The sequence below is a fragment of the Clupea harengus genome, chromosome 2, assembly GCF_900700415.2.
Source record: "Clupea harengus chromosome 2, Ch_v2.0.2, whole genome shotgun sequence".
Classification (NCBI taxonomy): Eukaryota; Metazoa; Chordata; class Actinopteri; order Clupeiformes; family Clupeidae; genus Clupea; species Clupea harengus.
Genome location: NC_045153.1, coordinates 11,500,800 through 11,525,650, shown reverse-complemented (window position 1 = coordinate 11,525,650; position 24,851 = coordinate 11,500,800). Strand labels below are relative to the sequence as shown.

At 42.8% G+C, this 24,851-nt stretch overlaps 2 protein-coding genes across 2 annotated transcripts in view; both read right to left on the bottom strand.

Annotated features, from left to right (window-relative positions):
* Positions 1-741: 741 nt before the first annotated feature.
* Positions 742-8,952, bottom strand: lrrc58b (leucine rich repeat containing 58b). Its single transcript, XM_012831888.3, has 4 exons — positions 8,235-8,952; positions 4,609-4,737; positions 3,824-4,101; positions 742-2,939 (listed from the first exon to the last, which is right to left on the bottom strand). The coding sequence occupies exons 1-4, from the start codon at positions 8,687-8,689 to the stop codon at positions 2,746-2,748; spliced, it is 1,056 nt and encodes a 351-aa protein (XP_012687342.1). The 5' UTR covers positions 8,690-8,952; the 3' UTR covers positions 742-2,745.
* Positions 8,953-12,689: 3,737 nt separating this feature from the next.
* The window catches only part of fstl1b (follistatin-like 1b), a 46,834-nt gene continuing 34,672 nt past the window's right edge, over positions 12,690-24,851 (bottom strand). The window contains exons 6-11 of the mRNA XM_031582620.2: positions 22,549-22,679; positions 19,591-19,709; positions 17,068-17,180; positions 14,166-14,276; positions 13,566-13,657; positions 12,690-12,799 (exon numbers count right to left, since the gene is read on the bottom strand). Of these exons, the coding sequence (XP_031438480.1) occupies positions 12,758-12,799; positions 13,566-13,657; positions 14,166-14,276; positions 17,068-17,180; positions 19,591-19,709; positions 22,549-22,679 (608 nt within the window). The 3' untranslated portion in view covers positions 12,690-12,757. The remainder of the gene's footprint in view (positions 12,800-13,565; positions 13,658-14,165; positions 14,277-17,067; positions 17,181-19,590; positions 19,710-22,548; positions 22,680-24,851) is intronic.

Below are 24,851 nucleotides of genomic sequence, written 5' to 3'. Positions count from 1 at the left end.
CCCCAGCCCCATGTTCTTTTTCTCAGATAGGATGACCTATTCTGAGGTGTGCACCCCTGCTGTTACATGGAGAGCGATCGGCTGCAGTAAAAGAACATGCTGAGACAAGCTTATATATTACGATGTTGGGTTTTCTTTTTTTCTCCCCAAAAAACTGCTTCATCATCACTGATTTGGCCCAAACACAATAAGAGGCAGTTTGACCAAAAAACACAACAAGAGGCAGTTTGACCAAAAAACACAACAAGAGGCAGTTTGGCCCAAACACAATAAGAGGCAGTTTGGCCCAATCACAGTAAGAGGCAGTTTGGCCCAATCACAGTAAGAGGCAGTTGGACCAATCACAGTAAGAGGCAGTTTGGACCAAATATAATAGGAGGCAGTTTGGCCCAAACACAATAAGAGGCAGTTTGGCCCAATCACAGTAAGAGGCAGTTTGGCCCAATCACAGTAAGAGGCCGTTCACTTGCCACTTTGGGTTCATGAGGTCAGGTTTTTTTTTTTTGCTGGCTACAGAAAATTCTTTAGTCTAAGCTTTTCCAGAAAAATGAATGATAACAGAAAGCCAAAATTGTTACATAATTAGAATAATCCGATTAATAACTACATGATTAATTGCAACACTGAATCAGCAAAAATGAATGTCAATATCTAACTAGCATCAAAAGGGCCAATGTAAGACATTCATACGTATATACAACAGAATTCAATTATTTACCAAAATAAACACTGACACAGATATTAGAACAAACAACAATCTTAAATTTATTAAGGGTGTTATACAATCTACGCCAGAAGGGAAAAGTGCAAATACCTATCAAATAATTGTGTAGGATTTCCCTTTCAATGATAAGTGTACCAAAGCTTGCCTTCTTTAATTATAAATAAATGTGCTTAGTTGCCAAAATCCTGTGTAAGTCTGGTAGTACAAAAGCAGAAAAGATAAAACATTTTTTTTTTTTAATTGCATTCTCAGGTCTTTGCAGTTGTTAATAGAAATCTAGGTTGTTAAGACATAAAAACAACAAAAGAAAAATGATGTCACATTTTCATACAGAGATCAGTACTGTTTTGTTATACAGTAAATATCAACTGGGTATTTATATGGTAGGTTTGTAAATATCGGCCATTATGCACTGAACAAATTAGCTGCTTTGAAAACCAAAAAATCCTGTATTTTGTAGTGTTGAATATTTGCTTCAGCAACGTGAACAAATAACATGTACGTCGTCTACTTTAGGAACATACATTCTATTTAAGGCACATCCCAAACACCAAACACTAAACTAGACTGTAGGCCATGTAACAATAGGTGCACATTTCATGTGATGAAATGTTTAAGGCTCGATTCTAGTCTTGTTCACTTTGACGCTTTCGTTGCTTGGTGAAAGGCATAGACATATACAATAATACATTTCATACACACAGTGGGGGCAATCTCACCACGGTAACTCCTTCATCAAGGAACTGCTGCATGAGTTTACAAGAGTTCACCATCCACTTGTACATTAGCAAACTAGATCTGCTGTTAAATTGGATTCAGATGGGAATTCCTGTTTTCCCGCCACTAGATGGCAACAGTGTAAAAACAATAAGCAATCTTAATTAGTTAATCAACGTTGCATGTATTTTGCCAATGATGAATGGTTTGAACATGTTACATTTTTTCCGTGAATTAATCTATAAAGCGCTAGACTGAGCCCTTTTTGATCAAATATGTAGTAGGTTCACAGGTGATGTAACATAAGCAGGCCATCTAGACCATAGAGCCGAGCAATTTCACAACATGGTGTAGTAAAAGTCAACAGTGGGGTCGGTGGGGAATGCGAGTGTAAAATTAGCTTCTTATCTTCACACTGAGACACCTGGCCAGAGGCCAACATTAGTGCACCAATAATGTGCAAACAGAAGAGAAAAGGCCAGTTAGTTCAAAAGTAACTCGTGAGTCAAAAACTGTCTGGATCTTCAGGCTTGACCTGCTTCACAATTTTTTGAAACAAAAAGATTATCTGTGCCTTCTCCCAAGACAGCGGGTTTTGAGGACAAACCAGAGTCCAGAGGAATGACCTGGTATTTGATGGTTCTTGTTTCGGACTGCATTTAGAGTACAGTAGTGGACCATCACTTTCACAGCTCTTCTTTGTCTTTATCGGACCAGAGAGGGCCCTGTAGCTGCATAGTCGGAGTGACCATTTGGCACTTAAAATGCTCTGAAGGTTCCTTTTGATGGAGCCTTCAAAATCCTTCCTTTTAAGGCATTTACTTCCCCATACATCTTTGTTTTACAGCAGGATATGAACAGTCCAAAACAATTCAGAAATACAGAGGAGTTCATGTAAATGTTTTCCTTGCCAAACGTTTTATTCTAGATCAGTGACCAGTGGTAAATGTAGAAAAGACCTCTGCTGAAAACAAAGTAGCGAAAACTGCCTTCAGATGCCTCACCACATCACAGCACATACAAGGCTCTCCGACTCTCTGATTAAGGAGGTCAGTAGTAGTGTACCAGTGTTTCTTTTTGCCAATGGCTGGGATTTGAAGAGGAGTAGTCTGTCTTTGTGGAGAATAGAGAGAGCAAGAGAGAGAGAGAGAGAGAGGGAATGAAAGAGTCTCAAATGAAAGCATGAGTGAGAGAAAGACAGAGAGGGAGAGAGAAATCAAGCCAGCCTGATACACAAGAGCATGGGGTTGGATTAGTTGCCATGGTGGCGCAATGCCTGCGTCCTTTCTCCCAAAATTCCTCCACTATCCCAGCAACACCCTCTGAAGGCGGTCGACCGGGACGTTGTGTTCGTCCTCGGAGTCGGCGTCGCTCTGCGGGTTGGAGCTGCAGGGAGAGGTGCATTCTGGGGAGCACAGGTAGTGCATGAGCGGCAGCCGGTACTTGCCGCAGAAGTCCACAAACTTGATGTGGCGCACGCACGAGTCAAAGTACACCCCTGCACAGCGAGACAGACCCAGAAATGAGAGGTTAGAAATACACACTATACACACTGACCAGTGCACCTCAGGACAGACAGACAGACAGACAGAGGCAGATTTTGACTACTAGGAGATGAATGGCACAATTATCTGAAGACATTCCGTCAGAAGGAGAGAAGTTGTGTTGCGAGCGCTACTAGTCATTTAAAAGTTGTATGGTATGAAGTTGCAAAAATACTACACCCTCCCTGCATGCACGCACAGAAAACCATTTATTTAGTGTTATAGCGTGGGAATGGAGGCTAAAAGTTTAAGTCTAATTGTTAATAGATCCCCTGGCGACCTAGTACCGTTAACAATGATCTTCTGACACGTGTTTCAGAAGGGCCAGGTGGAGCGGAGACTTCTCCCCCCCTCATTCGCTAACATTACATGGATATCAGAATAAGCCCTGGCTCTGTTGATTTCTCTCAGGATTGGTTAATGTTTATGTGAGGCAATTTCACATCACCCGCAAGAGGTTGTGATCACTTTGAACCCAAGACTGACTTTTATTGGTCAGCTGATTTTGAGAAACTAAACTTTGCAGCCAACATTGCACTTCCTTGTTGCTATGGTTGTCTATTTGCTGTGCTAGCTAACTAGCTAGGGGAACTTATAAATAACCATAAATGGTTCCAAGTTCTCTTTCACATACGAAAAACAGCATGAGATAGATAACACATTTTCATTCACACTCGTTCATGAATTGTCTGGCAGAGTAACTGTGCACGTTGCTAACTACCAGGTGGGGGAAAAAATGCATTCCCGTGTATAGGAAGGGTGACTAAGTGCTAACCATAAGGCTGCAGAAATTACTAGCCGGGAAATTACGGAGACTGAGCCAAAGCCACTCGCTCACCTGCACACTTTGGGTTGGGGCACTTGCTGGCCAGGTCCAGGTAGGTGACTAGGTTGGTGGGGAGGTCCTGCAGCGAGTAGGTGAGGTTCCGGGTCTTGATGGTCCGTCCGGCCAGCTCCAGCAGCGATGGGGGGTCGTAGGTCATGTCCTTCACGAAACGCACGACGAGCGGGTTGCCGCGGAGACTGAGCTCCTGAAGCTCAAGTAGGCTCAGAATTTCGCGAGGCAGGTAGGTGAGGAGGTTGTTATGGAGACTGAGAGAGAGCAGAGAGTGGAGTCTAGAACAAGAGATATATTAAGGGGAAGAGTAGGAGAGGAAAAGAAAACACAGTAAATAAAACAGGGTGCTGAAGTGTGCTTTCGCTTTATCTTTACCTGATGATTATAGATAGGGCGTGTGTACCTTGTTTGTTAAAATAGCTTCACGGACAAGAATAGCATCACAATCTTATCTACTTGTACTTCAAGTCAATCAATTCCTCACATGATCAAATGACCCATAACGACAGACCCAGGTCATGATGACCTGCTACTACTACTAGGCTATAAAATTATCATAATAAAAGGTCAAAATGACTTCCAACCAGTCTATAATATAAAACAAATATATAAACCAGGAGTACAACAGACCCAGGTCATGAACTACTACTACAACTCTATAAAAGGATCATAGTAATGGTCAAAATGTACTAGTCTATAATATAAAGAATATATAGACCAGGAGTAGGTCATAATGACCCCTTAGGGCTCCCCCACGGGAGGTGAGCGCTGGCTGGGCTGCTCACCTGTTGAGCTGGGGCGGGACACTCTGGATGCGGTTGTCACATAGCACCAGGTAGCTGAGGTAAGGCAGGTTAGCCAGCTCTACAGGAATGGATGTGATGAGGTTGCCTCCGAGATACAGCAGCTCCAGGCTAGGCAAATCACAGAGAGATACAGAGCCTTATTAATATACAAGTCATTTTCATCTTACATTTTTTTTTATACAAATGTTTGTTTCTTGTAAGCTTATTTGGCAATATTTTACGCTTCACAGTCATGTCAAGAAAGCACATTGAACTGAATTGATACAGGAAGAGAAAGAGAAGAAGAAAAAGAAGGAAAAAAAAAGAGAGGGAGAGAGCGAGAATTTCACACTACGCTCACATTGAGGTGCTAGTGGTGGAGTTACAGTAAAAATATCTTGACTGTTTGTCCGTTGTTACGGTAAATTACATAAACAGTAAGTTGCAGCCATTTCACTGTTTTGCTTCAAAAGGGCAGAGAGGAGCTCACAATAAACATCCAAATACCGACCCCCTTCTGTGCAGATGGGTGGAAATTCCTCACTTGCTATCTTTAGCCCTCTATTTGTGGAAGAGGGTGAGTGTGAGTACAAGAGTCTGTGTCTGTGTGCGTGTGTTTGTTTTGGTTGCTCAACGCCAATGGCCGGATCCAAGTTCAAAGGCTACTGCCAATGAGGGAGAAATGTGGCCTGGACAGGTTTGACCATTACCTCCCACTTCTGCAGATCTAGAGCCAGTACCTCACATAAACATTGATCTCTTTTTGTGGTGTCTGCCTGAACTGCAAACAAGGTGGTTTCTTTTCCACAGTTTGCAAACACACTGACTGAAAAACTAAACGGCTAATTGCTGGGACACCTCAAACATTGTAAATGCTGGTGCCTCAAAAAATAGATAGAAGCCCCAGACAGACAGACAGACAGACAGAGAGATTCACACAAAGTCATCAACCTGAGGGGTGAACATTCATTCTCAAGAGAAGGACAAAACAGTGCAGCACAGACAACTACTCTGGAGTGGGAAAGAGAGGGAGGCCGAGGACCGGAGATCTTTTTTTTTCCTCTCTATCGGAGTAGCTTTGAAAACGCCTCATTCATTCCACAGTCTGCCCTCTGTTGCCCATGCCCATCTGGGCTAAGCCCTGGCAATTGTGTGGAAAAAGACAAATGGGAGCCACGCAGATGACGACATAACTGATGAGACAGAAAGAGAGAGAGAGAGAGAGAGAGAGAGAGTGAGAGTGTGTGTGTGTGAGTGAGTAAGTGAGTGAATTAGTGAGTGTGTGTGTGAGAGGGAAAGAGAGAGAGAGAGTGAGTGTGTGAGTGAGAGAGAGGGAGAGAGAGAGAGAGGGAGAGAAAGAGTGAGAGAGTGTGTGTGTGTGAGAGACAGAGACAGTGTGTGTGTGTGTGTGTGTGTGTGCGTAAGTGAGTGTGTGTGTGAGAGAGAGAGGGAGTGTGAGTGAGAGAGAGAGCGAGAGAAAGAGTGAGAGAGAGAGTGTGTGTGTGTGAGAGACAGACAGAGAGAGAGAGAGAGTGAGTGTGTGTGTGTGTGTGTGTGTGTGTGTGTGTGTGTGTGTGTGTGTGTGTGTGTGTGTGTGTGAGTGAGTGAGTGAGTGAGTGAGTGAGTGGGAGAGAGGCAGAGACATAGAGGTGAAAACATACAGAGAGTACACAAACTGGGCACCAAAGTAAAACAAAAAAAAATTTCCCCTGACCTCAAAGACCACATACTTGGCCTTTCAGGTCAGGCCATCAGGTCATAAGATCAAATTAAATATGTCTACTTGATGTCAAACAGACATCATACGGTCAGTCTGATCAATGACTACCTATCTTGACTTTAAGCAAAGGTAGGCCTACATCCTAAATAAAAAAAAATAAAAAAACATCACATGCTAGTCATGTGAGAGTCGTTTCAAATCCATTAGACAGGTCAAAGATCTAGACTCATCCTCGTATCTCTGCCAAATGCAGTTAATGTGTCACCCTCCTTCTCACAAGAGCCCAGCTGAACTATAGACACGTCAATAGATAACCATGCAGCTGTGAGCCTCGCGCAGAGGAAAACCGAGATAAAGGCAGTATAAATATCAAACAAATCCATTCAGCAGAAAAGAAACTGAACCAAATTTGGTCTTGTGAGGTAATCTTAACAGCAGACATTTCCCCAACACATTCCAGCATAACTTGAAGCTTATGGCAAAAACTAGCTTCACAGGGGGGAGAGACATGGATTAACTGTAAGGTGGAAAGAAACTGGTAAAATATTCATCTACAATGAAACCATAAAGCTCAAACAATGAAAACTATTTTTTTTTTTTAAAGAGAAAACAATTATTCATTCTGCCTTAAGAGAACTCCTCATTCCACAGCAAAAACATATATGTTTTCCTTCTATGTTACAGTGTTGCAGTGTTTTCTATTTCATGCACTGTGGGAAAGTAGAGAGACACTGTTGCAGATGAAGCCGTTACATATGGACTTCGTTATTGGTCATGCGGAGCTCGGTTTGGAGGAGGATCTCCAGTAATACAAAACACTAAGGCAGCCTGAGCGTGGTGCTGTGTCACACAGAGGTCCCCGACACAGGGCTTTATAACGCAGTCTTGTTACCCTGCATTGTTTTACTCCGCTGACTATGTTCAAAGCATTGAATCTTTACTGTATAATCTTTATTTCTTCAATTTTTTTCCCCATTTTGCACTTAAGCTATGCAACCTGCTGGAAACTTAATGACACGTTGTAAAATTAGTAGCCTATTATTAAGCAGTAGCTCTACAGATCAACAATGTATTCATTTTTGACTATGACTATGCTGGGTCAAAATGTCCGTTGTGATAGTTGTATATGCCTATTGCAAGATTCCACTCGATATACCTGAATAAAATGAAAGATCAACAAATGGAAGACATTTTAAACAGTCACGGTGATATAGAGGTTGATTGGGTTAGTGGTGCTCTGTAGGAGTTCAACGAAATTTGAGTTGAGAAAGAATTGAATTAGCTGATGTTGCATGTGTGACTGATCTTTGGGAGTGTGGCGTCTATTCGTGTGGCCTAGCCAAACAGATCTGATGAACCTAATCAGTCCTAAAATACAGCCCAAAAAACTCTTGTGACACCTGATAGTAATTAGGCCTACGTTACATTGTGAGTCGAAGTAAGTGTGAGTCATATCCGGCAACCAGAAATAATTATTGAGGGGATGAAGAAACTGGGTGATTGGGAAGAACTGTTTCCAAACAACTCGCTGCCTCAACTGTACTCGCACGTTGCGTCAGTTGGACTCGGAACGGGTGGGGATATGGGATTTGTTGGCAAACCATAACTCCTGCTCTAACGTATATTATGTGGCTCATGGCGCTACGAGTACATAGCCGTGTCCCTCCTTCAAATATGATATTTGTTCTTTGCGTAGTGCCATAGCTTAGCTACAAGAATAGCTCCATCTGTACCAACTACTTAACTGTCAAAGAACGTTTGGATAGGCTCATGTTACAATGAACAATAAACGTTGGCTACAGTAGCCTATTACCACACTGAAACGTTAACGTCAGATTAAGGGAGAAGGGAAAACTACCCGGTAAATTAGGCTATGTAGAAGGATTATCTACCATAACCTAGTTACCTTGTCAAGTGTTCTATCTCGGGTGGAATGGATTTCAGCCTGTTTCCCCCAAGCGAGAGAGACTGGAGTCGTTGCAGCTGAAAAAATTGGGGAGGCATTTCCTCAAATCTGTTACCGCTAAAGTTCAATACTTCGAGCTGCAATGATCCAAATTCTTTTGGTAGCGAAAACTCATCCAGACGATTGTTCTTGGCAATTAGAGTCCTCAGCTTTGTCAGACTAGTAATGTCGTCGCAGATGGCTGCTAGTCCATTGCAGCTGATGTCCAGAAATTCTAAGTTCATGAACAAGGATACCGACTCCGATAACACCGTGAGGCGGTTATAACACAAATATAATTGTTTGGTCTCTTCTCTCCTTTTGTCGCTGAGGTTGTCAAAATTCAGGTTGTTCAGGTTCAAACGCGACAAGTCCAAGACATTTTCACCACCGTGGGCTCCCTCGAAGACCTCCATTTTCTATAGCCTACAAAAAAAACCTCTTATTTAAATGTTACACTGTTTACGAAAAAGTCCGGCGATTTTGTATAATTCAGAATTCCTGAAAGACAAAGCCTCTCGGTGTTATAAGCATTTCGTCAATGGAGGGCATACTTTCCCAGGCGCTCGCCGAAATTTGGACATCCACATTTACTACATAATGTAGGTCAGAATGTAGCATGCCGTATGTAGCCTATATAGTCAAACTCAGCTGAGGCCCAGAACGTGTGTAACAAAAATCCTTTGTGGCCAATCAGCACAGAGCTTATTTGTAGTTCATGTTCTGGGGCTGTCCCCAATGCAGCTCTCTCCGCCCAACTGTATTAACCCTTTCAGCGATTCATTGCCTTAATGTGCCAGTCAGCATTGATTTAGAGAGGGACAGCGCGTTGCACATAATTCAGAATTTAAAGTTCGCCATATTTGACAATCAAAGTAAATATAGGTCTACTTTGGGAGAAGACTCATTACACACTATCAAAACACATATTCAATAGCCTGCCTAGTTGCAAAATTGGAGTGGTCTTCTTCAGCCCCCTTGATTATTATGTAACCACATTCTAAGATTACATTATGTAACAGGCAAGGCCAACTAGCCAGACGCACAGCATTGTATGACAGTGGAGTTTAGTGCAAAATTTGCACTAATTTGCAAAGATCTGATGATTTATTTCACTTAGTCCAGATGTTAAGTCTCAATGCCCAAAGTTACAGCTTTTCTTGGGACACATTTCTTTGTGAGACTTACAAACATTGTGACATCATGTGCTGTGATGTGCATCCCCTAATGCTAACAGGCGTATGAACTCACCAGGTCTTAGACCACAGCGATCTCATATGGTCTCTGCTAGTATATTTTTTCATTGAAATCGGTCTTTTCAATATAAATGCTATAAGGGTAATGACGCTTTCTCTTATATGAGCATGCTAACCAGTTCCAGCTTAGGTTTGAATTTTGAGAATGCTGGAGGCACTTGCAGAGAGAGAAAGAGAGAGAGATAGAGAGAGAATTGGACAGAGATTTTATAAATATGCAGCAACAATGGAAAATCTGGTATATTATTTTTTTATTTGTCATACATACCCAAGATAAGACAAAAGTTTTCATAAAAAGTTAACAAGACAGTCATTTATGTTAGACTGGTTTAGGTTTGCTCTAGTCCTAAATCTCACATACGCAGACAGACACACACACACACACACGTGCGCACACAGATACACAGATAAGTGAGAAAAGGCTGATCTACTTTAACAGTGACTCAATCTGCTTCTATTTTTGCTGCTTCCAATGTGGGTTTAATTTGCAGAGGAGAATGGTTCCCCTTAACTACACCCACACGCGTGGTTTTAAGGCACTCATTATCACAAAACAGATCCTAATTAGTAGTGGGTTTTACTGGAAAACATCACACAACAACGCGTGTAGTCACACGCACACATACACACCACACACACATGCGCCCACTAACTGCAGAAAGATTGCATCTAACCTAAAGAATCGAAAGCAATTCTAATCCTTCTCAGACTGCTCTGTGAAATCAAAGGTATAGTGTAGTTGCTGGGTCCGAAGTAATGGTTTACCCGGAGGTTTTCATACATCACTTTAAAACATCCTCAACATCAGACTTTGGTTTCATGTCACTCCATGCTAGGCCTGCCAATATCTTTGCTGGTTCGCCTCTGGCTGTCACACGCACTGTGATGGGTTAGCTCGTAGACATATTTCTATTCTATTTCAATGGGTTATCCTGCACTCCAGTGAACTCCTCTCAGTAGGTAGCAGTTACAACCTATCAGACAACAGATAACTATGTGGTGGAACTACGCAGGATCCGGATGCTCACAGGGTCTGGGGCAGACCAGGTTATAGAGACAACAGCTAAGTGGCTCCCTAGATAACTGCTCTGAAGATCCATAGCAAGCAGTGAGTTCCAAGCCTCAGACAAGACCCTGGGTCTGGATTCTCAAACGTTCATATAGCAATAACATTGGTCATGAGTTGCTTTGTCCGTCATATCTGGACATCAACTTTTTTTAGTCATTTTAAACATCCATCCATATTTCCTATATACTTGTGACAGTGTGTGCACTTATGCATAGATATACAAGCACATACATAAGGTGATTATAAGTCGGATGTCATGTATTGGTTCTGTAATATTCATAACATCATGAATGTTAAGTTTAACTGGGACAAAACTGTGTGAAACCAACTCGCACAAAGAACTCTTTCAGAATGGACAAACTCTCCTCCAATGTTACCTTTAAGTCTGACACATAATACATCAACACTTGAGGTCATTGTGATCTTTAATGGTTCTCTGTTCCTAGAATAAATTCCAAATTGACACACGCTGCTGATACATGATTGATGCAAGTTGCAGCTGTCGTCCCAGGTGCTAGGCGGACATTCGAGAATCTAGGCCTCGATCCCATAAGATTTGGAACCACACCAGAGCCTGGCTGTATCCACAACCAGGGAAGGAGACACACTCCCTGCATTCCCATGTGGTGGATGTCTAAGGTAGAGGCTAGCTCCCTAACAGCAAAGTCTATTAGCTGCTCTTATCTATGGAGCAGCCTTGCCATTGAGACCCAACCAGCAAACATACTGGGCAAGGCAACTGCATTAGAGTTGATTGTGAAAAGGAAAAAAAAATTAAAATTAAAATTGTAAAGCAAAATGAACAAACAAACAAAAAAGATGCCTAGCGTCTCTTTAGCGTCTTACATACAGTACACATAACACAAAAAACGAACGTGCTAATACTGTCAAGTCCACCAACTGGCTAATAAACTCTCCCTAATTGAGTGGTACTAGGACTTCGACAGGAGATTTCCTGTTGCCAGCTTCTCTTATGCAGTTTGGGAGTTGGGGGTATGTGTGTTGAGGGGGGGAGGTTGAGGTGGAGTGCATTTCTCAAGTAGTCCAAGAGATGGCAACAAACGGCCTACAGCAAAACAACGTTAAGCAATCATTTGTGACCCCCCCCCCCCCCCCCCCCCCCCCCCCCCCCCCCCCCTGCTGGCTTTACCAGTAACGTCTTTATTCCTTTCCCCCAGAAAGCTCCTGGACACAGAACAGAGCAGGTCCCTGATCGGTTCCAGATGTCGTACCTACTGGGTTGTGTCCCCCTGGTTGTTCTCTTCCTGTCAAAATACCCAACTGAGGATTTACACAGCATCTTAAATTTGCGGACAAAGCTGCAACATAGAAAAAGAAAAACTGCTACTTCTTAGCACCTTTATGATAGGTCACATGACAATAACTGTTGTTGCCATGGAGCAGAGAGAGGGAGAGAAGCACAGCGCGTCGGAACATCTGGCGTTATAACAGTGACTACTGAACAACATGTTGATGTAGAACCTGACAACTGACGTATACAGTGGAACATCTCCATTCCAGACCTCTGATAACATTCTGAGAATGAAAATGACAACAGTGGCAATGACATGACAATGTTCTCTAACAGGTTCACGCCAGGCCGAGCAGACCCTCCCTCCTCTGCCCTTTTGGTTCCATTCTCGCATTCATTTGTCCTCTCGTTCTCTTTACTTCGACACCACACATGCCGCTCTCTCCAAACGCCACAGCTAAACTCCTACAGACGACAGACGACAAATAAAAATGACAAACTAGTGTTTAGAAAACTGCCCCCCTGTTCAAAGTGCTGGGGCCTTCGGCCAAGGCTTGCAGTGATACAATCGAACGAGTACAGCACCAAACCAAAAAGTCAAACACACAAACAAACATAAACATTGGTAAAGGATGCACTTGAATACATGTGCCGCTATACACACTCAAGAGGGAAAAAAAGAATATATTTTGGAGTAGTATAAAAAAGTCTTAATAATTAACATTGTCATATAAAAAAAACACAATTATGAATGGGGTGATTCTCCTTTTGACAGAACGTAGTCCCAGGTGTCATCCTGATTGCGTTTCAGTGGAGGTGCGACTCCAATTTTATCTTTCTTTTTCTCCATCCCTCCTTCCCGCATCCCACTCTTCTACCTATCTTCTTACATCACCCCATCTCTCATTTAAGCCTCCTTAGTGCTAGTCTTCATCTTCTCCACGGTCTCCTGAAAAAGAGAGATACAGGCAGTTAGGCTAAGTTGTCATTTGGTGTTCGCCAGAATTCACCATCCTTCACCATAATAATATATCTCACTTTTGTGAAGTTTTTTTTCCAAAATGTAATTGTCATTCTCAAAAATTCTCCATGCAGTAAAAAACATATTTTATTGTCTATATCTTTTTCCAGTTCATAAGCAGATTTAAAAGTGTACTTATTTGATACATTTTGGACAAAATTGGCTGATTTAAGAAAACCAGTTTCACATCTCGTTTTGTCGGAGCCCATGTGGTAAAACATGCTACAGCTAGAGATCTATTCTCTGGTTTCAGTTCCTATTTAAACAGTGCTGCTGTTGTTTCTGATGTGACCTCAAAAGCACCATGACCATGAACCCGGTGACCCCAGTAGGCAGAGAATCACACCGCTGCTGCTACTGCTGCAGTTTGGCGGCAGTTTCCACTAACTTCTGCCCAACACAAACCCTACAGCAGCCAATCAAAAGCAGATGAAAAGGCAACCACATGTGTTTTAATTGGCCAGGTGTCAATTGGGTTTTTCTGTCCTTCTATATTTTTTTTTAACCCATGTTTGGGATTTTGTCTCACTTTGTCCTATGCGTCTCTCAGTCTCTCATGCATGTTCACACAGGGATATTGTGACTATTGTTATACCACGGCGGGAATGAGTTTGTGGTCTAGTGACCGCGTTGCCATAGTGAGTAGCGTTTCCACGATAACGGGTAGCGATGATCCCGTGTTGGTTTGCCCTACCTGGTGCTTGTTGAGTTCGGCCACACGGCGAGTCCACTCCTCCTCAGTCATCTCCTGACCAGCGTCTAGCTCATCCAGAGCTGGGGTCTTCTCTGTGAGGGGGAAACACCAGTGCTTGGTGTGAGGTTGTGTCACATATCACATTACAGCTTACACTTTCATATCATATCATGTCTGTCTGTCTGTCTATCTGCCTGTCTGTCTGGAACACCCATTTCTACCTGTTTGTATGCCTGTGGTGTATGTCAATGTCTTTGTGTCTGTCTCTTTTTTTCTCTGTATCACTTGTCTCTCTCTGTCCTCCTCTTCTATCACATGGTCATTAGGTACTGTACGTATTTCTCTCTCCCCCACCCACCCATCCACCCACCCACCCATCCATCCATCCATCCATCCATCCATCCATCCATCCATCCACCCATCCATGCATCCATCCATCCATCCATCCATCCATCCATCCACCCATCCATGCATCCATCCATCCATCCATCTTTCCATCCATCCACCCATCCATCCATCCATCCATCCATCCATCCATCCTTCCATCCATCCATCCTTCCATCCATCCATCCATCCATCCATCCATCCAATTAATCTCACCATCACAGGTCATGGCTGTGCAGACCCAGTTGCCGCATGCGCAGACGCAGCGGTTGCAGTCCACCTGTGTCTCAGCTCCGTCCTCGTACGACTCGTCCTCCAAGGCACACTCTGCAAGAGAGAGAGGTGCATTCTGGGTTATATATCTCCCCCAAACACGATTACTGTCACAATTCAATGTCACATAAAACACTGAATGTGCCAATGAATATGATGTACTGATGCCATCTATTTAGCACTATCTAATGGGTGAGGAGAAGAGAGAAAAACATGCTGATTATTTTTTCCACAGTCGCTGTAAACTACCATCATATCAATAAATATCTAGTGATACACAAAATCAATACATAATGTATTATAGTATACTGATCACACTATCAGATGAGAAAACAAATAGATATGCACTGTTTGCCCCCTATTTTGCAACAGATGCAACACATAGTGACAATAATTTGTGCAGTGCTCTGCATGTCTGGGAAGACCTATACTACTGCTCTCTCTCTCTCTCGCCCTCTCTCTCTCTCTCTCTCTCTCTCTCCAATGCTGAAGGACAGAACTGGGCTTAAACCTTGAGCTTTGAAGAATCAGACTGTTTAGTGAAACAATCTCACAGAGCCACTCAAGCTGGCCTGTCACAACATGAATGCTGACTCGCTGTGAGAGATGAGGAAATGGCCACACTGCACACACCACCTTAGTATTTTTGGCTCATTTAAACCCCTACATCAACCCATTGCACATATATACTAGCGCTCACTATGTTATATGAATACAGCTACATCAAATGTGTGTGTGTTTATATATATATACTGTATATATATATATATATATATATATATATATTTGTGTATACACACACACACACACACAGAGAGAGAGAGAGAGACCGATGTATATCATTAGTACATGAAACGCAGCAGTGGTACTAAGTGAGTGTACAGAGTAAGCCGAGTCTTTAAATGTTTGAAATTGCTCCAAATGTATGTGGGGCAAAGGCAACCTCTCTGGATATTTACATAGCAACACCACTCTAGAGTAAAACCCTGAATGGAACGCTTGCAGCACTGTGGTTCAGTTAAGTCTGCTATTGCAGTTAGAAATGCCAAAGTTCCGGCTGATTCCAAGCCAGAGATTTTGTTATGCCAGAGCATGAAACACAGAGCCTTCCAACACATCTGTTTCCTGTAAGACATGGCTCCAAACACTGTGTTGTGAGTGTCTCTCTCTTTCTCTCTCTATGTCTTTCTCTCTCCCTCTATGTCTCTCTCTCTCTCTCTCTCTCTTTCTCTATCTCTCTCTCTTACTCGCAGTGTCTGTGTTATCTTGGTCCTTGATCTTCCCTTCACTCAGCTGTCCTTGGGAGCTCCAGGTTTTACAGGTTGTTCACAGTGTGTTTAATGGTTGAGTGTGGGTGAATATTATGGGTGTTAATGTCACCTCGTTCCTGACATGCCCGCTCTGCGTGCCTTCCATCCTACCCTCCTGGCCTGTCTTTCACTCTCTATCTATCCCTCCCTCCGTCTCTCTATCTCTCCCTCCCTCCGTCTCTCTCTCTCTATCTCTTTCTCCCTCCCGCCCTCCGTGTCTCTCTCTCTCCCTCCCTCTCTCCCGCCCTCCATCTCTCTCACTCCCTCCCTTCCTCCCCCTCTCTCTCCTCCCTCCGTCTCTCTCCCTCCCTTCCTCCCTCCCTCCCCCTCTCTCTCCCTACTCCAGGAACTTTCACCTACTTTCCCCTGCCCAGCGCCTCAGTGCTTCTCCTCTCCTTCTCCCGCCCTCTAATGGCCTCCAGGCCTGGTCCACCGCCGACTAAGACAGACAGGCGGTCTGCGTGAAATTAAGGGCCATCGCAAATCACAAATAGGTCAGCTTGACATTGGCACAGACCTCCTTTTCACCTAATACCACGAAGCGCAGGCTGCGTGGGGAAAGTGTGCCAGGAAAATTAAGTTGTTTTGGTTGAGGTTTTGAATCGGGGCCAAAAACAAGCCACATTTACAACCTTGTAGTACAACTTTGCTGAGGGGGTAATGAGGGCATGGTATGAAAAAAGTACTGCTGAAAACTTTCCCTTGCATATTGTTATACAGTGTCAGTATATAGTGTTAATGTGTTCAGTGTTTGAAAAACAGCATATCAAACTCATAACATGTGACATACAATGCATTTTGTTTACATATATGCATGCCTGCATGTTTTTAAAATGATTCAGTGGTATAAAAGCTTTGTGCTGTTAAGCCTATTTACTTTCAATATGAGGCTACACAAATTATTAATTAACTAATGAACTCATGGTGTAAGCAGGTTGTTGTACTATATATTTCTAATGTCATCTTTAGGGAGACTAGGGAGACTGTCTAAATATCATTTAGCCATCAGTCAGTAGGGACATAAGAAGTGCATATACAGTACAGTACCAGTCAAAAGTTTGGACACACCCTTTACATTTTTTTGAGAAGTGTTTTCTTTACTTTTATTATTTTCTGCATTGTAGATTTATACTGAAGACATTTAAACTACGAAAGAACACATATGGAATGATGTACTAAACAAAAAAAGTTTTATCTACCATGTAGAAAATAATAAAATCAAAGAAAAATCTTCTCAAAAAATGAGAAGGTGTATCCAAACTTTTGACTGGTACTGTACATATAGTTAGACACGGGTTTCTTTTTATGTACTGAGTAGATGAGTATATATGTATATGCTCATACTCATATTCCATGAGGGAGAGAGACAGAGAGACGGAGGGAGGGAGAGAGAGGGGAGGGAGGGAGGGAGAGAGACGTAGGGAGGGAGATAGAGACGGAGGGAGAGAGAGAGAGACGGAGGGAGGGAGGAGAGATAAAGAGTGAAAGCTCTCATATTCCATAGGAGTGTGGGAGTGACGAGGGAGAGTGCTTACTCTTCTCAGGGGGGTTGTAGTCGGGCCTCAGGCAGTTGAGGAACTCGTTGAAGCTCAGTTTCCAGTCAGCATTCTCATCAGACAGCTCAATAAGAGCATCCACACACAGGCTCCTGGTGATGAGACAGAGAGACGAGACAGATTGATACATTGACAGACAGACATATTGATGGACAGATAAAGCGAGAGAGAGAGGGAGAGAAAGAGAGAGAGAGAGGAGAGAAAGGGAAAACAAGTGTGGGTCAAAGGATCTTGCCATTTATATCTGTCACAAACTGCATGTGTTCAATTAGATGGTTATTTTCTAAATGTCTGGGAGACATAAACATCAGAAAATGACCTCAGAACATTTAATAAATTGCAGCTGTTTTGATCAGCAGAACTCTAATAACCACTACAAACCTCCAACAGCTCTTTGAAGAGCAATAAAGATGATTCAATTCACTGCATTCACTTGTGGCAACAGAATGAAAATTCAGACAGATGTTCACAAGTATGACATAACCTCCAAAGTGCAGTCAGCTCAGAGCTGTTATAACTGATCATAATCACTTTTAATAGTCATTACTGTCACACACTGCACTGTCACTGTTTTTTGCTAGTGCTGCTTAGTATTGGCAGAGTGACTCCAGAGGGATGCATACAAGTCCATCCAGTTAGTGAGAGAGAGAGAGAGAGAGAGAAGAGAGAGAGAGAGAGAGAGAAGAGAGAAAGAAATAGAGAGAGAGGGAGCACAAACGTGTCTATAGGCCCCCCTGGACACCCATTCTTTATCTCAGATGAGCTGACTAAAAAGAGATTCCCGCACACAGAGGGACAGACTACGCTGTGTGAACAGCACAGAGGGACAGACTACGCTGTGTGAACAGGCCCTTAATCCCTCCACTGGCTGGCAGACCCTGGGCCAGACCGAAACCAGTCCAACAGGCTGCTAGTCCACTAGCACACAGCACCACTCACTCATCTGTATTAGCCATGACGCTAGCTAGAAGATCGTGTCTGTGTCTGTGTGTGTGTGTGTGTGTGTGTGTGTGTGTGTGTGTGTGTGTGTGTGTGTGTGTGTGTCACAGGAATATAGAACAGAGTAGTCAGGTAGGTCAGTGTGGAGTGCAGTAGAAAAGCTGGACGTCGCTTTGTTAAAGTGGAGAGCTTTGATGTGCATTTACAGCTGTGAGAGAATGGAAACGCAAAGGAGAGGAAAGAGAAAATGAGGAAACAAAAGAAAGAACAACAGAAAGGAAAGAACAACAAAAAAGAAACAACAACAGAAAAAGAACAACAAAAAAGAAACAACAAGAGAAAAAGAGAGAGCCAGAAAGAAAGAAATGAGTTATGCAATACTGTTTATTGTTGCATGTACTCTGTGCATGTACACACACACACACACACACACACACACACACACACACACACACACACACACACACACACACACACACACACACACAAAGGTCATCATGCACTCCTTTAGCACATGCTTACAGTGATGGCCTCCATGTGTCACACATACTTGCACCTCATCTTAACCTATAAAGACAGCCTGCCTGCATGGGTTCAATGACATTCAGTTAATCTAGCTATCTAGTGGGCTTTAAGGGCAAACACTAACCTTGCCACAGGTCAGGCAGTATAACACAATAAATAGCTATACTGTACAGCTCCTGTTCAAAGGGCTGTGTTTATTTCATAGCATGTGAATTCCAACCAATCCGCGTTGTGTATTGTCACGTCATGTTCATGCCTTACTCATGTGGCACTCTGAGATTCTTCTGAATGAAGAGTGCGTTACAAATCAAATGAATTATTATTATTATTATGTTCTGATGTCCAGTTTATTTTCTTTTCACTGTATTCTCCAGATTGATGTATTGTACATCCTGTGTTTATAATTCATTATTTTTGTGCATCATACATTTTGTTACAGAATCACAAACATGATGTCTTAGTGTCTGCAGTGTTTTGAATTTACACAAACTAGATTTATATTTTTATATATTTTAGATTTATATTTTTAAATCCAGGTTAAAAACATTCCTCTTTCCATGTGCCAATGATTGAGCTCTAAAAGTTGTACTCTATTCTCACTACACTTTACTCTTAACGTCTTTATATTACTTATCTTGTAATTATGTATGGTGTACTGTCCTTCAATTAGTTATATCTTTGTTCTTTTAATAAATACTTTACGTACTTGGTGCTTTCTATTAATTATATATTTTAAGATTTGTATCTTTTATTGTTTTGCATTTTTAAGCACCTTTTTTTCCACTTTATTCAATCACTTTCCCTTTGGACGTTCCTTTTACTTTTATTTATGTAAAGCACATTGAATTGCCTCTGTGTATGAAATGTCCTATGTACATAACCTTGCCTTGCCCAGAATAGATTACTCCAGAATGGCTACAGTCCTTTCCACCTTATGGTCACTCACTCTCTCTCTTTCTCTAACACTCTCTTTCACCGCCCCCCCCTCTCTCTCACCCTCTCTCTCTCTGTCTCTCTCTCTCTCTCTCTTTTTCTCACCTGAGGAGGCGGTTGTTCTCCTCGTCCACGTAGGTCTTCACTTCGATGGCGGTCTCATTGTGCTGGATGAACTTCAGCAGCTCAGCAGAGTCCATCTCGGAGTCACCGTTGTCATAGTTCTACAAATGCACACAGTAAGTAAGAAAGACAGAAAGAAAGACAGAAAGAAGGAAAGGAAGGAAGTAAAACATGAAATACATAAAGAAAGAAAGTCAATATTTTGCACTTGTGTCTGTCCTTGGTCCTTGAACTTTACTGTACTTAATAACCTCACACAGGGTCTATTATACATACAGATAAAAGGGAACATAAAATATTAATCTTATCTTCATATTCCACCTTCATCTCTACTTAATCCTGACAGGATCCATAAATGTAATGATCTGATCTTAAAGGTACCAGGGTAGAGTAACACCTGATGTATCATAAACAATTTACACCCCAATAATATGACCTCTGATTATATTAACAGCTGATATCAAAGAGAGGCGCACATCACAGCTTGAGATAATTTAGTATTATTATTAATTTAGTATTATTATTAACAGGCCTACTCTCAAAGTCCAGTCTCACAGCATCTCCCTGACTCTCTTTTCACAATGATTGGCCACCAGCAGGAGCACATGGACTAAAAATCATCAAATGCACTCATTCACCTCTCTGGCCCGTTTATATCCCTCCCACGCTCTCTCTCTCTCACACACACACACACACACACACTCACCTCTCTATCTCTCTCTTACACACACACACACACTCACACTCACGTCCATATCTCTCATCTCACACACACACTCACCTCTCTATCTCTCTCCTACATCCACACACACTCACATCCCTATCTCTCATCTCTCCCTCTATCTCGCTCTCCCTCTCTCGCAACGTATGCTGGACTTAAAACAACGCAGACTTTTTGTCCCCACGTTCGCCACCATGTCACATGACATTAAAACCTCGTGGCCATTTCTGAACTCAGGCCCTGCAGTTGCTCTCCATCTGCTGCGCGAGCTAGAACACGCCTTCAATTCAAAATAAAAAACCTGGATCTGAACGCAACATTGAGAACCTTTTATTATTCCATTAGTTTATGCTATATTGAAGGCTAAAGATAAACCTTTGCAGAAAGCACTTAACACTAAATTTGTGTGACCAGTTGAATGTATCTAAAAAATTATTTATTAAATGAACAGTTAATTTCGCCAGTCGTCATGTTCATTTTAATGAACAGCAAGGGGGAATTTCAGCTGTATCAACTGGAAACAATCGCTAGATCTCTCATTAGTCATATCAGTCGCAAACTACAACAGCAAACCCTGTTCACATTGATCATCGAGTCAGTCGAAGTCTGCCGATGTCAGTCCAAAGCAAACGCAACTATTGACGTGGGTCATGTTGACCGTTGTTGCAGCCACAAGGAATTTTGGGAAAGCATTATCGCCTTTCCTTTCGTAAAGGATGGTCCAGTGTACAATACACTAAAGGAGATAAGAAAGGAAGCACTGCAGCACATTTCCTTCAGCATTTAGAGAATTTGACTAGCTGTCATTTCACTCAGTTAGTCAACCTCCCTAAGCAAAAAAAGGCTACTTGACTGCTGCCTCTGTCTGTCTGAATGCTGATGAAATGTGTCAGATTAAAATATATAAAAAGGAATTCTTAGCAGAGTCCTTAGAGGACAGGAAAGAGGGGGGCATATACCCCGCAAGTGGGGAATACCAGCATTAAAAGGTGAGGTCCTCGATCTTGGCGGAAGGTTGTTGATCTTTGAGCTCAACAGCCAATCAAATACACCCCTCCCTTCCATGCTCCTGAAGCCACACTGCTGATTGCCTGGAATAGAGTATGGCTCAGTCTGAGGCACTTCGGTTGTTTCTCATTTACAGAGCGGTAAATGTCTAAAGTGATTATAATCAAGGACTACAGCACTAAGACCCACTGGATGAGGTCAGAGATGTGTAGTTGGCAGATGCTAGAGCAAGGGGGCAAAAAAAATAAAAATCAACAAGCTAGCAGAATTCACTTATCTAAATTCTCCCACACAGCCACCTGAGAGTCAATGCTCCTTGTCCTTGTGTGTAATCACACACAGACCAATAACAGTCAGACAGCTATCAGTTCAAGGATACCGTTACATGAGAACAGCTGGATAGGCACCTTTGATTCTCTGAGGGAGGACCTGCCACATACATCCAGGAAACAGTAGCAGGCATAGGGTCCAATGCAGAAAAGAGACAGACTATGGCCATTCAGAAGCAGCTGCCGGGGCCAGTGGAAAATAGAGAAAGACTATGACTCACAGTAGAATTCCGCGGAAACTCACAGTAGAATTCCGCGGAAACTCACAGTGGGATTCCAGGGAAACTCATTGTATGATTTGGGGGAAAAGCACAATTTGATTCTGGGCAAACTTGAGGAAAATGAAGGGTATTGCCTGAAGCTGCTCTTACTGTACATCATCTTTCATTTGGCTTGAAAGGACAGAGTCCTTTGAAGGCAGAGTGACTCTAGCCTGTGGCAACTCAGGTATCACATTCACAGCGCACCTGGGGAACATCTTAACTGCACAGATCAGCAGAAAAGTTCCATAATTCAACCAGTTGTCTCAACCTCATATTTCCCACAATGCCATTTGACATAGCAGATAGGTAGAACACCAAGGTCACAAGGTTCACCTGGGGCACACATACGATAAAATATATTCCTTGCCTCTAATGTGAGTTGTTTTGGATAAAAGTGTCTGTTAAAATTATGAAATGTGAATGTAAACATTTATATATGTTCATGGTGTGAAGATCTGTGTTATTGGCACAGGTAAAGGTCGATGGTATAAGAGACCTACAAGGGAAAAGGGCTGTTTTTCTGTATCTGTATCACATACAATAAGACACATATAGCGACATCTGTGTTAAAACACACACACACACACACACACACACACACACACACAGACACACACACCTTGAAATACTTGTGCAGGATGTCGCTGAAGTTGGAGCCCTTGGCGAACCAGCCGTCTGGCACCACCTCTGCCTTCAGCCACTGGATCACGCGGCTGCGCAGCTCGTTACGGTCCGCCACATAGCACACAACTGCACACAGACAGACAGACAAATAAGAGAGAGGTCAGATAGACAGGCACAAAACAAATCAACACTGGACTGCTAATAAATGCAACAGACGAAGAGATATTAGATAGGAAAGAGAGAGACAGGCAGGAAAATACACCTAACAGATAGAAAACAAGGAAGACTAAATTAAGATAAAATAACAGATCTTAATACACATACACCAGGTAGAGGAAAGTCATTGTAAAAAAAATCAGACAGACAGTCAAAAGGAAATACAAAAAAAGTTCCCTTAAAGAATCTGCTACCAGTGAGAAAGACTAAACAATACCCACATCTTGATCAATGTGTTAGGTGTCCCTGAACATGCCTGTTAGGTGTCCCTGAACATGCCTGTTAGGTGTCCCTGAACATGCCTCACTCCAAGTTCTAAAAGTTATATAACAGCTAGATCATAGACACAAGGATAGTGACTGACGACTGAACATAAGAAGCCTTGTAATCTTTCATGAGATACAGAGACTGATGTTAAAGATGAGGGCTGCCATCACACTGCTGGTGCTGCTGCTCTCCATTTGTGGATCTCAGACTCGGAGCACCCAGACTGAAGTTCACACAGAGAGCCAGAGCACTGGGGCTGCTGCTGCTGCTGCAGTCTCTACCCAGCTGGACGTCTCTGCTGAGCTCATGGAACTCAGAGACATGGTGGACAAGCAAGGAATCACGTTAGAGAGTGCAGCCTCAGATGAACAGAATATGAAGCCCCACCTGCCCTACATTATGGGTGACAGGTTTGTATTTTCCCACACCACTGATAACCAGATATGTCCTGGAAAATCTACAGTTTCTAATTCTGATCAGTGTCCCTGGACTTTATTTAACCTCAAAACGTCATGGAATGTCTTACATAAAGGGTAACTGAGGCATATAAAAGAGGGTGTCTCAGGAGTGAGACTAACAACCTTCTTCAACTACTACTACTGTAAATACTACTACTGCTACTACAAAAGTACTGTGTGTCAGAGAGGGAGTGATGTTAAAGATGAGGGCTGTCATCACACTGCTGGTGCTGCTGCTTTCCATGTGTGGATCTCAGACTCAGAGCACCCAGACTGAAGTTCACACAGATAGCCAGAGCACTGGGGCTGCTGCTGCAGTCACTACCCAGCTGGACGTCTCTGCTGAGCTCAGGGAACTTAGAGCCATGGTGGAAAAGCAAGGAATCACGTTAGGGGAGCTGAGAATGACTCTGAGCTTCACTCAGTATGAACTACAGAACACCAAAAATGAGCTGACGGAGGTTGGTGACAGACTGATCGCCAGCGAGACTCAAGTGGAGAATCTGAAAGAGCTGACCGCTGAGAAAGAAGCGGAGCTGAAAGCCATGATTCAGAGACTCACAGTGACCGAGACCGATATGGAGCATGTGAAGAGAGATACGGCAGCAACAAACATAGACCTCACATTCATGAGGACTGATGTGATGAAGCTGATTAAAAAAAGTGCAACACATGAGGCTGAGCTGACCGTGCTAAAGGCCAGGCAGGAAACTACCGAGGCTGAGGTGGAGAACGTGAAGAGAGACAATGAAGTTCAGGCGGCTGATCTGAGCGCTGTGAAGGATAAAATGCAAGTCAGCACAATTGACGTAGAGAATCTAAAACAAGAAAATGGCGTTCAAGATGAAATGCTGATAATAGTCAAGGACAAACTGGCAGCTGCTGAAGCTGAAATAAAGAATCTGAGTGAGATATCAGACACCCCCAAGGTGGCTTTCTCTGTTGGCCTGCTTGAGTCTGCGGGATTCATCGAGGCAGGGAACACTGATTTGTATTTGGTGTACAGTAAAGTATTCACCAACATTGGACAGGCCTATAGCAAAACTACAGGCTTCTTCACAGCTCCAGTGAAAGGAGTCTACTACTTCAGATTTACAGGAATGTTTTCTGCAGATGGCCGCTGGATGGGTTTACTGATGTATAAGAATGAGGAGAAGGTCATGTATCTATCTGACCAAGACCATGAAGGACAGCACACCTATATCTCCGGTGGAATGACCCTACAACTGGAAGTGGGAGACAAAGTTCACACACGACTCCGTGCAACCACCAGGATCTATGATGATGTCAATAACCACAGCACCTTCAGCGGCTTCCTCCTCTTTCCCCTGTGAGGGGAGCAGCTGCCTTAATGACC

What these genes read in the sequence shown, in the direction of transcription:
- lrrc58b (XM_012831888.3), bottom strand. Translation starts at nt 8,689, where the DNA reads ATGGAGGTCTTCGAGGGAGCCCACGGTGGTGAAAATGTCTTGGACTTG. An exon ending in GAGATAGAACACTTGACAAG is followed by an intron (nt 4,738 to 8,234) that starts GTAACTAGGTTA and finishes TGATTTGCCTAG; the next exon opens with CCTGGAGCTGCTGTATCTCG. An exon ending in GTCCCGCCCCAGCTCAACAG is followed by an intron (nt 4,102 to 4,608) that starts GTGAGCAGCCCA and finishes CTCTTGTTCTAG; the next exon opens with ACTCCACTCTCTGCTCTCTC.